This window comes from Paroedura picta, chromosome 3 (genome assembly GCF_049243985.1).
Source record: "Paroedura picta isolate Pp20150507F chromosome 3, Ppicta_v3.0, whole genome shotgun sequence".
NCBI classification, from domain to species: Eukaryota; Metazoa; Chordata; class Lepidosauria; order Squamata; family Gekkonidae; genus Paroedura; species Paroedura picta.
The window spans coordinates 63,800,001-63,814,854 of NC_135371.1; the positions used below are offsets into that span (position 1 = coordinate 63,800,001).

The 14,854-nt window shown below is 43.8% G+C and overlaps 2 protein-coding genes across 6 annotated transcripts in view; both read right to left on the reverse strand.

Moving 5' to 3' along the window:
* RBM5 (RNA binding motif protein 5) overlaps positions 1–2,501 on the reverse strand; it is a 24,674-nt gene extending 22,173 nt beyond the window's left edge. For 2 of the 3 annotated variants that reach the window (XM_077326027.1, XM_077326025.1), the window contains exons 1-3: positions 1,655–1,823; positions 815–883; positions 1–9 (exon numbers count right to left, since the gene is read on the reverse strand). The exon at positions 1–9 is cut by the window's left edge and continues 202 nt beyond it. In XM_077326027.1, the coding sequence (XP_077182142.1) occupies positions 1–9; positions 815–831 (26 nt within the window). In that variant the 5' untranslated portion in view covers positions 832–883; positions 1,655–1,823. Of the gene's footprint in view, positions 10–814; positions 884–1,654; positions 1,824–2,476 lie in introns of those variants that run through there. The other variant, XM_077326026.1, reaches the window with a different exon arrangement.
* Positions 2,502–5,467: 2,966 nt separating this feature from the next.
* The window catches only part of RBM6 (RNA binding motif protein 6), a 94,170-nt gene continuing 84,783 nt past the window's right edge, over positions 5,468–14,854 (reverse strand). For all 3 annotated transcript variants that reach the window (XM_077326029.1, XM_077326031.1, XM_077326030.1), the window contains exons 18-21: positions 10,268–10,342; positions 9,268–9,365; positions 8,547–8,676; positions 5,468–5,736 (exon numbers count right to left, since the gene is read on the reverse strand). In XM_077326029.1, coding sequence (XP_077182144.1) covers positions 5,611–5,736; positions 8,547–8,676; positions 9,268–9,365; positions 10,268–10,342 — 429 coding nt within the window. In that variant the 3' untranslated portion in view covers positions 5,468–5,610. The remainder of the gene's footprint in view (positions 5,737–8,546; positions 8,677–9,267; positions 9,366–10,267; positions 10,343–14,854) is intronic.

A 14,854-nucleotide genomic window follows, 5' to 3' on the forward strand; every position in this document is an offset into this window, starting at 1 on the left:
CTGCTCACACTGCAGAAGCAAAAATTTGAAAAACAACTTAAAAGTTGCGAACATGCTCCTCCATTAGGATCGTAGCACAAGAAAGGCTATATCAAGATGCTGTATCTCCAAACAAAATGCATGCTATAGTTACATCAACGTATCCACAGCACAGATTAGATAAACAAAACTCATTTTAAAATGAAATCTATCATATTCAATTGGAAGTGATGACATTAAGGCACAAGGTGGCTGAGGGAAGCTATTTGTGAAAATCTGGTTGATTTTCTCTATGCTATGTGATATATTTGTGGCAGATAAAAGTTGTTTTCAAACTCCCAAGGGCTTAATGAAGTAGCAGAAAAAACATTTCCATTTAATGTGGTTTATTACATTACTATTACTACCAGGACATAAACTATGGGAGAGACACTATATTTCATGATGATCTCATTCCCACTGCAGACAATCCACAATCCATGCTGCCACTAGAAATCTGCAGTTACAGAGAGAACACAGCAGGCTGCAGTGGAAAGAAAAGGCAGAAAAGCCTCCCTTCATCCTGTGCAGCTCTACTCAGGCAGGATAGGATCTGAATTTATGTATACAATGAAGGATCAACAACAACAACAAATCAGTTAACTTAAGACTACCTTTCATCTTTAGAATGCATAATATTTTCTTTGGGTAGATATGTTAGTGTTGCCAAATAATTTATCTTTTCCCCAGCCCTACAGCATTCTTACATCTGAGTAGAGACACATTACCACTAATATACCCTGCATTAAGCATTACCAAAAGCATATAGCACAACTATGAATTTAACACTACATACCGTTTGTCCGACCCCATGGCTTGTCTTCTGCTTTTGGCTCACCTACTTCTTGTGGATCAAGAGAGGTGCCTAGAAAACAAAGGAAAGTACAGATTGCAAAGATGAATGGCTCCACCAAACCTCACTTCCACTCATTTATCATCATCAGTATCATTTAAAAAAAGCTTACCAATTGCATGCTTGCATCTTAAATTAAGCTCCAATACCTAAATCTAAACACAACTGCTTAAAGCAACCACTTTTTATGGTTAGAATAAGGCATAATTAGAATAGTGAAACGATCACGGCAATTCACCCCAAATTACAGCCCGTATACCCCGTTTAGCAGTAGCGAGACACAATACGACAAACAGGGTACGAAAGAGCCCCAATGCGGCACTTCCGAGCTATCTAAGGGAAACTGATGTGGGCAGGCAGCAAAATGGTGTCTGGGTCGCCGCAGTGTCCGAGAAGACCTGTGAGCGACTGCAACTCGCGTTATAAACGAATATGGTTTTCAGCCCCCCACCCCACCCCGGCCTGACTGAAGGAAAACGACGACCAGGAATGGGAACAAGCGATCGCGCCCTGGAGGCGACCGACGACCACACTTTACCCTTAGGGGTACCGAGACCCGCTGATTACTAGACACCCACCCCAATAGTAATCCCAGAAAGGAAGGCCGCCAAAGCAGCTGACTCTGTACTAATATTGGGGTCAGTCTTCGCGGCGAGGTCTACGACGGCCTCTCAAAAGGTACTCGGATACAGTAGTATTAATTGTACGCCACGGTTTGGGCTCTTTACTTTTGCTGCTTCAAATAAATACCTTCGCCTCAAATTCGCAAGAATCAGAACTTACCAGGAAGGGGAAACGGAAGAGAAGGCGTCGTGCCACAGCAGCAGCCACAACCACCACCGCCACAGCTTTTCTCAAGCAACACAAAATGGCGCTGAGGCAAACCTCCTCGTCTTCTACCCACAATGCCCGGCGCCACCGTCTTGGAAGTTTCCAGCCGCAGACAGGCGTGAGCTTATTTTCGCGCGGCATTCTGGGTACAGTAGTGTACTCAGGTTGGGCGAAGCCCCCTTTTGTTATATTTCGCCGCAGGGAGAGAAACTATTCCAAAAATGCTAGCTTTATGATGCTACAAACATCCCGCCGCCGCCCAAATCTTCACAACCCTGCTACCCAATACTGCGATGTAAATATGCTGATACCTCTAAATTTACACCACCGTTTCCCTTCTGGAGGCTTTGAGCCACTGGATACGTGCCAGGTTCCCTCGATCTCCCTGACCGCTCAGCCCTCTTGGGAGTGGTTGCACCCTATGCCCGTTTCAAAAAGGTCGCTATACATAGCTAGTTCTGGAAAGCACAGCTGAACGGATAGGACTACGTCAGCATCTTTGCAACACGGAGCGCCCCCCTGGGAAGCGCGAACTACCCGACCCATTGGGAGTCTCACGACAAGGCATAGGCATCAATGGATTTCGGGGCAGTAAAAGTGGTGCGCAGTCCTCGCTTGGGGAGAATGCGTGCATGATCACAGGAAACGTTTGCTTTGGCACAAGGGAACGGAAGGCCTTTAAGAAGAGCTCTCAGCGAAGCGAAGCTGCGTGAAATAGCAGGAAAGCGATTTGTACGAAATGTACAAAATGGCCGAAGGGGGCGTATCTATTACCTGATCGCTACTGTCGCATAGATCAGACTGAAGCGCACACAGTGGCTTGATACATTCGATCTACCAGCAGGGCGAAGCAAATCAGATTTTCCCAGCAGGAGCAAGCACTGCAGTTTGGGAGTGATAGCGTCTGCAGTCCCCCAAGAACAAGCCAGCTAGAATGTCTGAGTTGCATCTGGGAGAGGCAGATTCAAGACAGTCAGTCCGCCAGGGAAGCTTGCTGGGTGACTTTGGGCCAATCATACGCAGCCCGACCAACCACAAGGGCTGCTGTTGAGGATCAAACGGAAGGGAAGAGCCATGCAAAGACTAAGTTGCCATATTATTTTATGGTTTTACAGCCTGCCTTTCTCAAGGAGACTCAAAGCAGATAATATAAATCAAGTACAGTCAATAGGATGGGTGAAATGTATGTTATTAAATATAGTACCAAACAGTATTGCTAGCAGATGCCGGGATTTTATAAGCATTAAAATGGAAAAAAGAATATTTACCAGATCTTATTGATAAAATAAAATAATGGAATCTAGCAAAGCTTACATATTTGATGCAAAACCAATGAGATTTGAATAGAAAATGGGAGATCGATATTAGACTATATTAAGTGGGATGGAAAGAACTAGATTTACATATCAACAATGGAAATATAAACTGGGGGAAATAAGTATGTTCAAAAATGCATAAGATGTATTTCAATGTATCAGCTTAATATTCATATGCATAGTTATGTAAATGAAATGTAATTTATTTTCTTTTTTGTAATGTCTTTTCTGAATAAATAAAATGTATTTTTTTTAAAGCAGGCTCAGGTAGCCAGTGAGCAATGCAATAGAGTTTGGATAACACTCCGAAAGACCTGAAACAAAGCATGAGTTTTTAAACAAGTGGGGAAACTTCCTAGTCTCCAGCTTCTTTAAAGTGCTAGGTAACAAGACAGTTGTGTAAGTAACAATCCCAATACAACTTTCTGACCATTTCATTACAGTGCAGTTCTATTTACCTATACGAAAAGAATTCAATCTGGCATAGTTTGCAGAAATCCAGGATTGGAAGCCTCCCTAACCTCATCAGGGAGGCCATTCGATAAGGTGGGGCCACAAGAAGAGGTGCTAATTTGCACGATGTTACCAGCAGAAGGCCCTGAGAGATGAGCTAAATAGGCATGGCAGAGCATAGGGAGAGAAGTGATTCCACAGATGACAGGGAACAAGGTTTTGAAGGGTTTTTTTGTGATAATAATTGGCAGGCAGCCAGAATGACTGCAGAATGGGAATTATGTGCCTGTTCTGCTTAGCTCCAAATATGAGAGCTGCAACATTTTGAACTTAAGTCTCTAAATTGACTTTGAGGGAAGACCTACATAAGTGTATGACAGTAGTCTTCTTGTAATAGTCTCGATTCAAGTTGCCAGACTGGCTGAGTCCAGGTGCGGGGCCAGTTTGTAGGCTATAATGAATTGGAAGAAAGCATTTTCTGCATCCACATTAACCTGCTTTTCCAGCAGTAATGTTGGATTCAGTATAATTCCAAACTAAGTCAAACATTACTTGAGCCCCATTGAAAGTGAGCACAAGGTCCTCCTTCGAGATGTCTGCCTTCCCAACCAGCATTACTTCTGTCCTCTGAGTTTAGTTTCAGTTTGTTTGCTTTCAGCCATTTGATCATAGGATAGGCCAAGTCTAAATAGGCTTTCATCTTCCACTATTTGTGGTCTTAAAGTATCAGATGTACAACTCAAGCTAATATAATGTTACAAACCAATTCAAATAACCACTTTATTTCTTCTGTGAAAAACCAGTTAAATCCTACAGAAATCACTAGGAACTAAGCATTTCATTGGACTCAAATTTAGGAAGGTGTCCCATTTTGATCCTAAACATGTTTAAATGGAAGCAAATCCCATAGGACTGCAACCTTATAACTGGTTCATCCAGTGATACTGGGTAGATTCTGGGTAGATACTGAGTAGATTCCAATTACTACATAACTTCATGCAAACTCTACCAGGAAGAGTTGTTCGTCCCAAACGTGTTATGTTTGAATTTGTAATCTGCAAATTCAAGATGCCTGGTAACAGTCTTCAAACTAGGCAATCTGTTCCAACGTACACACTAAATTAATTCACAAATTATTTCAGTTTAAGCCAATGGGATATTTTCAAGTAACTGATTTAAGCATGCAAATCAAGATTGGGACTGATTCCTAAGAAACATGATTTATAAGTACACTGAATTAATTAGAAATTGAATTTGAAATTAGAAATTGGATTTGAAATTAGAAATTGCATATTTAAGTGATTTAGATATTTTGTACAGAAGTGTTTATAATATCTTGAAGAAATTCTCTACCAAGTAGTCCAAGATATCCTAGTTACTGTGAAATTCTAGGGACACAGATGATGCCCAAATATTTACTAATGATACAGAAAATTCTGGATTCTAGTTAGTATCATAATGTAGCTATTTTGCTACCCTATGTGTTTTTCTTACAAGCAGAGACCAAGACCTTTGAAATACTCCCAGTATCAATATATTTCCAGTGCCTTTTATAGTCTTCAATAATAAGTGCCTGCCTAGTCCAAAGAATTTCATTGTGGGAGATATGGCATAAAACTTGGCACTATGCATGTTCAAGACAGGGCTTAACCTTTGTTCTGTTATGAGGCCAAGGGTTCTATCATTCCACTTCATTCCTCACCCAATCATGCTATAAGCTCAATATTGGCTTTAACTCACATATAGAAAAGCATTCTGTAGCTCAGTTTCAAAATTCCTTCTTCAAACGTCTAGGTGCTCAGTACAAAGAATTCTTGTATAGCCTCCCACCCTTTTCTGCACAGTGCAGAGATTTTGGAGTGGAGGTTCTCACAGCATTCTGTTATCAAATAGCAGCTGTCTTGCTGGAACTTCATGAGGAGAAAAATTACTGAACAATTTATCCAATAAGATTTAGCTCAAAGAAATCCAGGAAAAGGAAACGACCACAAAACAATCACTTTTCTTTGTTTTATTCCAAAAACAAACAAAAAAGACACTTCAGCAGCAAAAAACATTGATTCAAAAAACCAGAGACAGACACAAAGAAGGACTGAGGGCTAGAAGGTGTGTTGGGTGTTGTGGGGTTGCTTTCAACATTTATTCAAGTTCCTTGTATCGCGCAAACATAACTCTCCGTACAGCGTCTCGATAGGTTTCATTTGATTGCCTTCTGTTTGGCCTTCCTTGGCTCCCTAAGCCAGCTCCCTTCTTCCGACTTTCTGCCTGGGAAAAATTATAAGATCCTTTGTTTCTAGTAGTACTAGTATCCATAAAATTGTGCTTTAAAAACATGCTCGGGAAGAAACAAACATTTCTTACTATATAACATATCAATCATTTTTTCCCCCTCATCAAGTTGCAAGCAATTTATGGTAAGCCTGTAGGGCAGGCTTTCTCAACCAGGCTTTTGCTAAACCCTGGGGTTTCTTGACAGCCTTGGAAGAGTTTCACGAATGGGTAGGAGTTACCGTATTTGCCGGCGTATAAGACGACTGGGCGTATAAGATGACCCCCCAACATTTCCACTCAAAATATAGAGTTTGTATATACATTGTATATGTATATATATTGTATATACATACAATATAGAGTTTGTTACATTACAGCAGTGGTCCCCAACCCCCGGTCCGGGGACCAGTACCGGTCCGTGGATCAGCCAGTACCGGGCCGCAGCTCCTCCTTGTCATCTTCCCAGGCTGCTGCCTCAGGGGCTGCCCTACCACTCTGCTGCTGGCTCACCTTTGGTGCTCTCCAGCTACCGCCATGGCTGGGGCTCCCCCTCGGCATGGCCCTGTGCAGCTGCTGCTGGCAGCGCCCCACAGTGGACAGCAGAAAGTCAGGGGCGCCAGTGGGAAAGCAAGTGGAGCAGGGACTCAGGCAGCGGTGGCGATGTCCCTTGGCAAAAGACTACCCCCCCCCGGGCCTCAGTAAAAGTATCATGCGTTGACCGGTCCCCAGTGATAAAAAGGTTGGGCACCACTGCATTACAGTACTATGGGCCATTATGGGCAGCTATGTCTATCCCAACTGAAGTGCACCTGGCGTATAGGACGACCCCCCCCCTTGGAGGCATGTTTTTCAGGGGGGGGAAAGTAGTCTTATACGCCAGCAAATACTGTAATTAATATATATATATATATATATATATATATACTTTAGATTAGATATGCCAAACATTTTGGGTGATAGAACCATATATGGCCATGTCAACCCCCCCCCCCCTCCAATGGCCAATGACAAGACTGGAGTGAGTGGGAAGGGCCCCAGGTGAGTGTATAGACAGCTAAGCTTCCCAACCATATTCTGCCTGAAGAATGTTTCAGGGGATTCTCAACAGTAAAAAAGTTGAGAAAGTCTGCTGTGGGGTTTTCATGGCAAGATATATTCAAAGGTTGTTTGCCACTGTCTACCTCTGCACAGTAACCCAAGTATTTTTTGGTGGTCTCCTATCCAAATACTAACCAGGGCTAACCCTGCTTAGCTGCTGAGATCTGATGAGAATGGGCTAGCCACCAAAACTCCATTTCAACTATTTAAGCAAATATATATATATAGTATAATAAAAGGGAGCTACTTAAGCAGGTGGTGGTCTGCCCTTAAGAAACCATCGCAGGACCCACAGGACACAGCTAACTACCGACCAGTTGCGCATCTAGCGTTCCTGGGGAAGGTAGTGGAAAGGGCCGTGGTGGACCAGCTCTTGGCATTCCTGGAAGAAACTTTGGCGCTCGATCCATATCTGTCGGGCTTTCGTCCTGGCCACAGGGTGGAGACGGTATTGGTCGCCCTGTTGGATGACTTCCGTCGCCAGCTGGATCAAGGCAGTTCTGCTGTGCTTGTTCTATTAGATCTGTCGGCTGCATTTGACGTGGTCGACCATGAACTGCTAGTACACCGCCTCGCTGGGACGGGGATAAGGGGTACAGCTCTCAGCTGGTTACGCTCCTTCCTCCATAACCGGACCCAGAGGGTGGAAGTTGGGAAGGAGCTATCGGGCCCTTATCGGCTCCCGGGTGCAATCCCTCAAGGCTCGGTGCTCTCCCCCATGTTGTTTAATACCTTCATGTGCCCTCTGGCCCAGCTGGTAAGGAGCTTTGGGCTGGGGTGCCATCAGTATGCTAATGACACCCAACTCTATCTCCTCATGGAGGGCCACCTGGACTCCCCCCCAGATCCATTTGCCAGATGTTTGAAAGCGGTAGCTGAATGGCTCGAGCAGAGTCACCTGAAACTCAACCCCTCCAAGATAGAGGTCCTGTGGTTAGGCCGTAGGGGATCAGGAGAGGAAGCGCACCTACCCTCCCTGGCAGGGATGCAACTTAAAATTGCGCCTCAGGCCAGGAATTTGGGGGATTTATGTATGATATGTTTTATTGTATGGTTTTACTGGGGTTTTTATATGTTTGTAACTTGCCTCGGGCCTCCGAAAGAAAGAAAGAAAGAAAGAAAGAAAGAAAGAAAGAAAGAAAGAAAGAAAGAAAGAAAGAAAGAAAGAAAGAAAGAAAGAAAGAAAGAAATACAAGTCACTTTCTAAAACAAAGGGCCATTCAGTGACAGGCTCCATTGCAGACTCAACGCGGCTGAATAACTTTCTCACTCCTATATACCCCAAATTCATTATTCTGTTCCACAACCTTCTCCTTCTCCACCTAGTGTGGATGTGGAAGTAGTAAGCCATACAGCGGAGGCACTGGAGATGAGCAGGGCTGAAGGTCATTGTGGATGCAAGGCAGAATATTTCTGGTATGCCATCAAACCCAGCACTGAGCTTATAACAGTAGAAATAAAATTCTTACACGTGGCATTGTACACATGCAAGTGTGTACCATCATCCCCAATATGTCTGGATGCAGAATACTCCTTCAGAAAGAAAAAACACAATACGTTGTTTCTTGCCCTTGTCCACTGTTTAAGTGTCTCACTTGCAAGACTGACATTCTTATCAAAGGCAGCCAGGAAAAAAAGGCTCACAAAATGGGCTTACACATTTCCATCCATGCTGAAGCCTTAGAAAACACAGCTAGGAGCTTTACCTCTACTGGTGATGTCATGCCTTGTTCATTGCGTCCCAGACCTGAGCCTTCCTTCCAGCCCATAGCCTGCATCATGCGGCTTCCTTTGTTATTGCTGTCCTTCCTTCCTTTATCTGTGGTCTTATGGTCACTGTAAAAACAAATATTTATTTGGATTTTTATTCTGCCCCTCAAGGCAAGCCAGATCGAGGTGGTTAACATATAGCTCCTTTCTAGATAAGATTCAAGGTTGATTACAATATAAAAAACAATTTCAAAAACCAGACACCACAAGACATTTTGCAAACAATACAATAGGCAATGTAGCTATAGTAAGATAGACATTTTCAAGAAGATGCACATCATATACCAGCACATTTTAAAGAATTGAAACATTAAGATCAAGATTGTCAAATGTGCCCAGTGCCAAATTCTTTAAAAATGAAAGCTTGTATAATATAGTGGCTCTAAAATTCTCCACTATTTCACCTTTGCCATGAATTTACTGGTGGCCTTATGAAAGCCATGCTCTTAGCCTCACTTGGAGATAATACCTTCTTTCTACAGGAATTGTATAAAGATTACTAAAAATAAATGTGAAGTACATTGAATGCTTAAGTGCTATGTAATAGGAACTAGTATTATCCAAATTACTGGAGTGCCTAGATGATAACTGCATTACCCATTACAAACAACATGTAATAGAAATAACCTATTTCATGAGACAATCACATGGTATTACCTTTCAGAATCTCTGGAGTATTTCGGCCGTTTTCTCTCTGGAGAATCCCGTTCCTCAAATTTCTCTCTTCGGTCACCTCCTTTTTCTTTAAACCTTCCCTTTATAACAAGAAGGGTGCAGTTAGTAAATAACATGCAATTGATTCCCCCTGGGTACTAAATGGTACTAAACTGGGTACCATTAACTCATTCCTTCATTTGAAAATTCATATTTGACCAATTGTTCTCCAGATAGTGGAGAAAGTTCTCTACTCCTCTGTACTTCAACAGAACATCTTGCTTCAACATTCTAGATTTGAAAAGTCACAGGTTGTTTCTATAAGAACCTATCCATCTTATTAAGTCTATGGCATTTTCAACATAATATCAAAGTGCTTCCAAGTATAAGGAGTTAGTCACTTCTGTCTACCATCCACATGTGGAGGAAAAAGAATGGTTAGTTTACAGGGATGTTTGCTTTCTTTCAGAGGATGTATTGACTGAAATGCCGCCATATATTACAGTGGATCACAATACACTGTAGCACACTGAGACCAGTCATCTGTCTTCCCTTATAAGTATGAATTCTGCAGTTACAGATTCAACATCTTTTGGCAAAATCATCATATATTCAAATAGCTCCTCGTCAAGGAAAGAAGAATTTCTTGCTCTGAAGGGAATTTAAGAATAATCCTCTGGGGAATTTTTGAATTTCATCATAAGCTACTTCAGTCTCTACACAGCAGAAGAAAGAACCTCAGAGACTGACATTTAGAGCAAGCCCAGTTGCTACGCAATTAAGTTGTTTCATTCTGCTCCATTGGGAGCTTTCAATGACACATGTCTTTATTCTAAATTGCAGTTAGACTACCACAAAGGAATGAGCTAAATATCAGCATTCTAAAAACAGGAAGAGGAGTAATAAATGAGCAATGGATCATATATTAAGCTCCATATTCCTCATGTCATATGCGATTAGCCCCCTGTGAGGGGCCTTACTAAGAACCCACTTCTTCAGTTACCTCACGTTCTCGCCTCTCCAAATATGCCAGCTCTTGCTCTGATCGTTTTATCTTCCGATGGATTTCTAGATTTTGCTGTCAGAATGAACAGAAAGTGAGGTGAACAAATAGCTCCTGAATTAACTAATTTTATGCAACAACAAATATTTCTTTTGGTCTTTAAGACTATTTAGCTCATTCTCAAGTTTCATATGCAACAGAAATTGGGATAAACAACTGACATTTGGACATGCTAAAGTCCATCACTTAGCAAACTAAAGTTCTTAAGAATGTTGAATACAAGCAAGATATAAAAAGAATGCATCTTTTTCACTTACTGTTCAGTGGCCTAGTGTAGCGATCCCCAACCTGTGGGCTGCAGACCACATGTGGTCCTTTGACTAATTGGAGGTGGGCCCCGAAGGACGCCTTCTCCCCCCCCCTTTACTTCATCCCCCCCAGCCCTTTACAACACACTTCATTGTTGTGGCGTGTCTGTATCTTATTTTGAAGGGATGTTTAAACATTACCATAGCGATCAGAGAGCGTTAGGGCAGTGGTTGAGAGTAGAGGAGCAAACTACCCCCCCCCACGGGCCTCAGTAAAAGGCGTTGAGTGGTCCCCGGTGATAAAAAGGTTGGGGACCACTGGCCTAGTGCATAATACCATCTCCCTATCTGTTAATTAACCTTTCCTGATCACATCTTGCAATGTTAATGCCCTCATTCCCCAATGAATTCCCCTTTCCATTTTCACTACTCAATATTTAGCTTTTCTATAGTGCTTTCAGTATCCATAGTACATCAGCATTGCATCAAAAACGCATACAGTTAACGCTAATTATGCTTAGCTCTATATCGGCTGCTTTGGCAGCTGAATTGCTCGAGCTGTGGGGAGGCGCGGGCACAGCAGGTCTGCACCTACGCGTTTGTACCCGCCGGCGAGCACCGCACTGTGGGGGGAGGCGCAGGTGCAAACAAACAGGCGCGGCAGCCTGTGCGTTTGCGCCCGCCGGTGAGCACCGCGCTGAGGGGAGGAGGCTCACTGGCGAACGCTGCGGGGGGGGGGGAGCGAGCACAAATGCGCACGCACAGCAGCTCCGTGCCTGTGCATTTACACCTGCTGGCGAGCACTGCTCTCCCTCCCGCCCACCAGTCTCCAGGCCTCCCTCTCCCCCTCCCCGGTCCCCAGCTTGAAAAAGGTTGGGGACCACTGCTCTATAGGATCCAAGCCCATGTTGGGAGGGAGTTCTGGCAATCCGTTATGCAAAGCCAAATTATTCAAGGCAGCCTCTTTGCACATATAATAGTGCTACACTGTACAAAATAGCTTACAAATTTACTTGGATAAATTATTAGAGAATGTGGTCTATACTACTACATATAGCTAACTAAGAAAGATCCTATTATATAATTTTTGCACTGCTTAATATGTCATGCTCATACTTATGCTATGCTTCAGTTTTTTCTGGTGGTTCCAGACTTCTAAAATTCTAACACACTGGTTACTGATAATATCCCGTTTTGTTGATTCCACTGACTACGTGTAATCTGCCTTCAGTCCCTGTGAGAAAGGCAGACTAAAAATAACATAATTTTTTAATGTTAAAAATAAATAAATAAATAAATAAAAGTATCTGTGAGACATGGTCTGAATCCTCACTCATGCTACAAAAGTTCACTGGATGACTAAGTCCCAGTCACACTCTCTCAGCCTAACCTCCATCACAGGAGAAAATAAAAATGTAAGCCACTTTGGAATTGGGGAGCACAGTGGGGTATAAAAGAACTAAATTAATGCTTGTTTATATCAATACACCTTTAACACTACATTTTATGCTGAAAAGGAAAACAGATAATTCACATAGAAATCAAGAAGGGAAGGAAGTACATCTTTATACAGCTGTCGCTGTATAAACATAAAAGGCTAAGGCCTAAGTGGCCGGAGAGCGGGCGGGGACGGTCCAGGTGAAGGCCCAATTGGAAGGCACGAAGCGCTTTCCAATAGTAGCAATCTGGAGACATCGCTGCCAGTCTGCCTCTGACCACCGCAGGGAGAGGTCAGTAGGGCTGCCAAGGGGGATGAGAACGGCAGCTTGGACAGGCTGTGCCAGCCCTTTTCGCCCCAAGGCTGCCCTAACTGTCGCGTCCAACTGTAGCTTTGCCTCAGAACCCTGACAGAGCTGGCAGGAGGCTAGTGAATGTGCTCCCTCCCAGCAAATGCTGGCAGGGGCTCATGGGAACTGTAGTCCATGGACATCTGGAGGACCAAAGGTTGACTACCCCTGCTGTATTCTGTTGCTGTCTTCAGTTGTGTTTGCTACCCCTCCCAGATTAGTATCGTCTGCAAATGTAATAAGTATCCCCTCTAATCCCTCATCCAAATCATTTATAAATATGTTGAATAACACAGGTCCCAGGACAGATCCTTGGGGTACTCCACTTGTCACTCTTTTCCAAGAAGATGCTGAACCATTAACAAGTACCCTCTGGGGATGATTTGTCAACCAGTTATTTATCCACCTTCCTCTTAGGGTTGTCAGCTTCCATGTGAGGCTCTCTATCCCACCTCCCTCATGGGGAGTCTGCTATGGGGAGAGGAAAGGAAGATAATTGGAAACTGCTTTGAGACACCTGAGGCCTGCCTGGACGCTGAGGCCCATTCCCAGTCCTCTCAGACCTCTCACAGCCCCACATCCCTCACAAGTTGTCTATTGTGGGGAGACAAAGGGAAAAGGTGTTTGTAAACCACTTTGAAACTCCTTTGGGTTGTAAACAACAGGGTACAAAAATCCAGTTCTTCTTCTAAGGAGCAACCATGAAAGAAGCATGTGGGCACATAATATTTTTTCAACAGTGAAAAAATGGAGATAGAAGGAACAGGGTGGACACCTGTGTACTGTGACTACCCCATGTGTATTAGGGCAGGGGGACATTTTGGTGTTTGTGGCCTAATTCACACAAGAAGGGACATGACGCAGAACTGCAAGGAATTGGTTGCCATGTAAGAAGAGTCTCCAGTCTAATTTTCTCCTAAGAAGAGTCTCCAGTCTAATTTTCCCTTCACATATCTGAAGACATGGCTCTGGAAAGCTCATCTGTAACCACTACCAAAAAGACCAAAGGTCAGTCCTCTCCCACACTCAACAAACATTCCAAACCACAGGTTCTTGAAACCCATATCTCCACATTCATGCCCTCATTTGCCACCACGCCACCACAACCTCCCACACAACACACACATTCAACCCTATGCCATGACAGACTGGACAACTCCTCACCTTCCTCTTCCTACTGCCAAGCTCTAGCGCCCGTATTCTTGGATACAACGGGCTTTGCCCCTAGTATATCCATGAGTAGAATCATAGTAATATATGTGTGAAAGGCTTTAGCTTAACAATAAATACACTTTGAGTCCAATTAACTCACTTGTAAAATTATGACTCAACTGTACAACAGACCCTTTCCCCCTCTGGATAAATCATTTTGTGCAGCTTGAAAGTTTGTACAGGGAGAATTTAGTAATGGTTCATCCAATAAAATGTATTTCTTTTTCTTCAATTAGTGCAAATACAGAGTCACATCAAAGAACCTTGAAGCAGCAGCATCAGAGTTTCTATTTTGCTCTTGTCCCTGTTCTTGTGTTCTTACTGCTATCTGACACTCAGCTAAGCTATTAATTCCACTTGCAAATGGCTACATTAGAAACAGGAGAAGTTACAGTTCTAAGGCATTTAACAATATTTTTGTAGCATGAATTTTTGTAGGCTAGACCAGTGGTCCCCAACCTTTCCGAGGCTGGGGACCGGCAGGGCATCGGGCCGCGCCCCGCGGACCGCGCCCCCGCGGACCGCGCCCGTGCGGGCCACGCCCGTGCGGGCCGTGCCGCACCCGAGCCGCACCCGCGAGCCGCGCCCACGGGCCGCGCCCGCGGATCGGGCCGAGCGGGCGTGGCCCGCACAGGCGCGGCCCGACCCTGATTCCCTCTCCCCGCCTCCCGCAGTAAGAAGCTTCCCGGACCGCAAGCTTGCGGCCTGGGAAGTTTTTTACTGCGGGGGCGGGGCGGGGAGAGGGAGCCGCGGCCCGGTGCCATGGCCTTTGCGGCCCGGCACCGGGCCGCGGCCCGCAGGTTGGGGACCACTGGGCTAGACCATCAACTGAATCTTATTTATGTGAGCTCTAGATTATGGAAGCTCAAACCATAATAAATTAATTATTACACAAATATCTTCACGCAACAGCTGTTCTTCTGGAACTGGACTCAGCAAGAATTGTTTTATTTAATATCTCATAAATTTAGACAGATTAAGGTCCCTAAATCTGTGATTTTAAGACCTGAGTTTAGGCTGAATTAAACAGCATTTTGAAGTGGTATTTGCAGACAAACTACCAAGTAGTCAGTATTTTGATAAAAAGAGGATTTATATAGTTATGGGCATTATGGCCCCTTCCAACTGCCTACATAAGAATATACTGTTATTAACAGCGACTGAACCATTTTTTTGCCAGAAAGCATTTTTCTGTCTTTCTTGGCAGATGCTAACAAGGAGCTCCTATAACTATACAATTCACATCAGTCATTCGCATGTCAGTCCAAAACCTGTTTTGT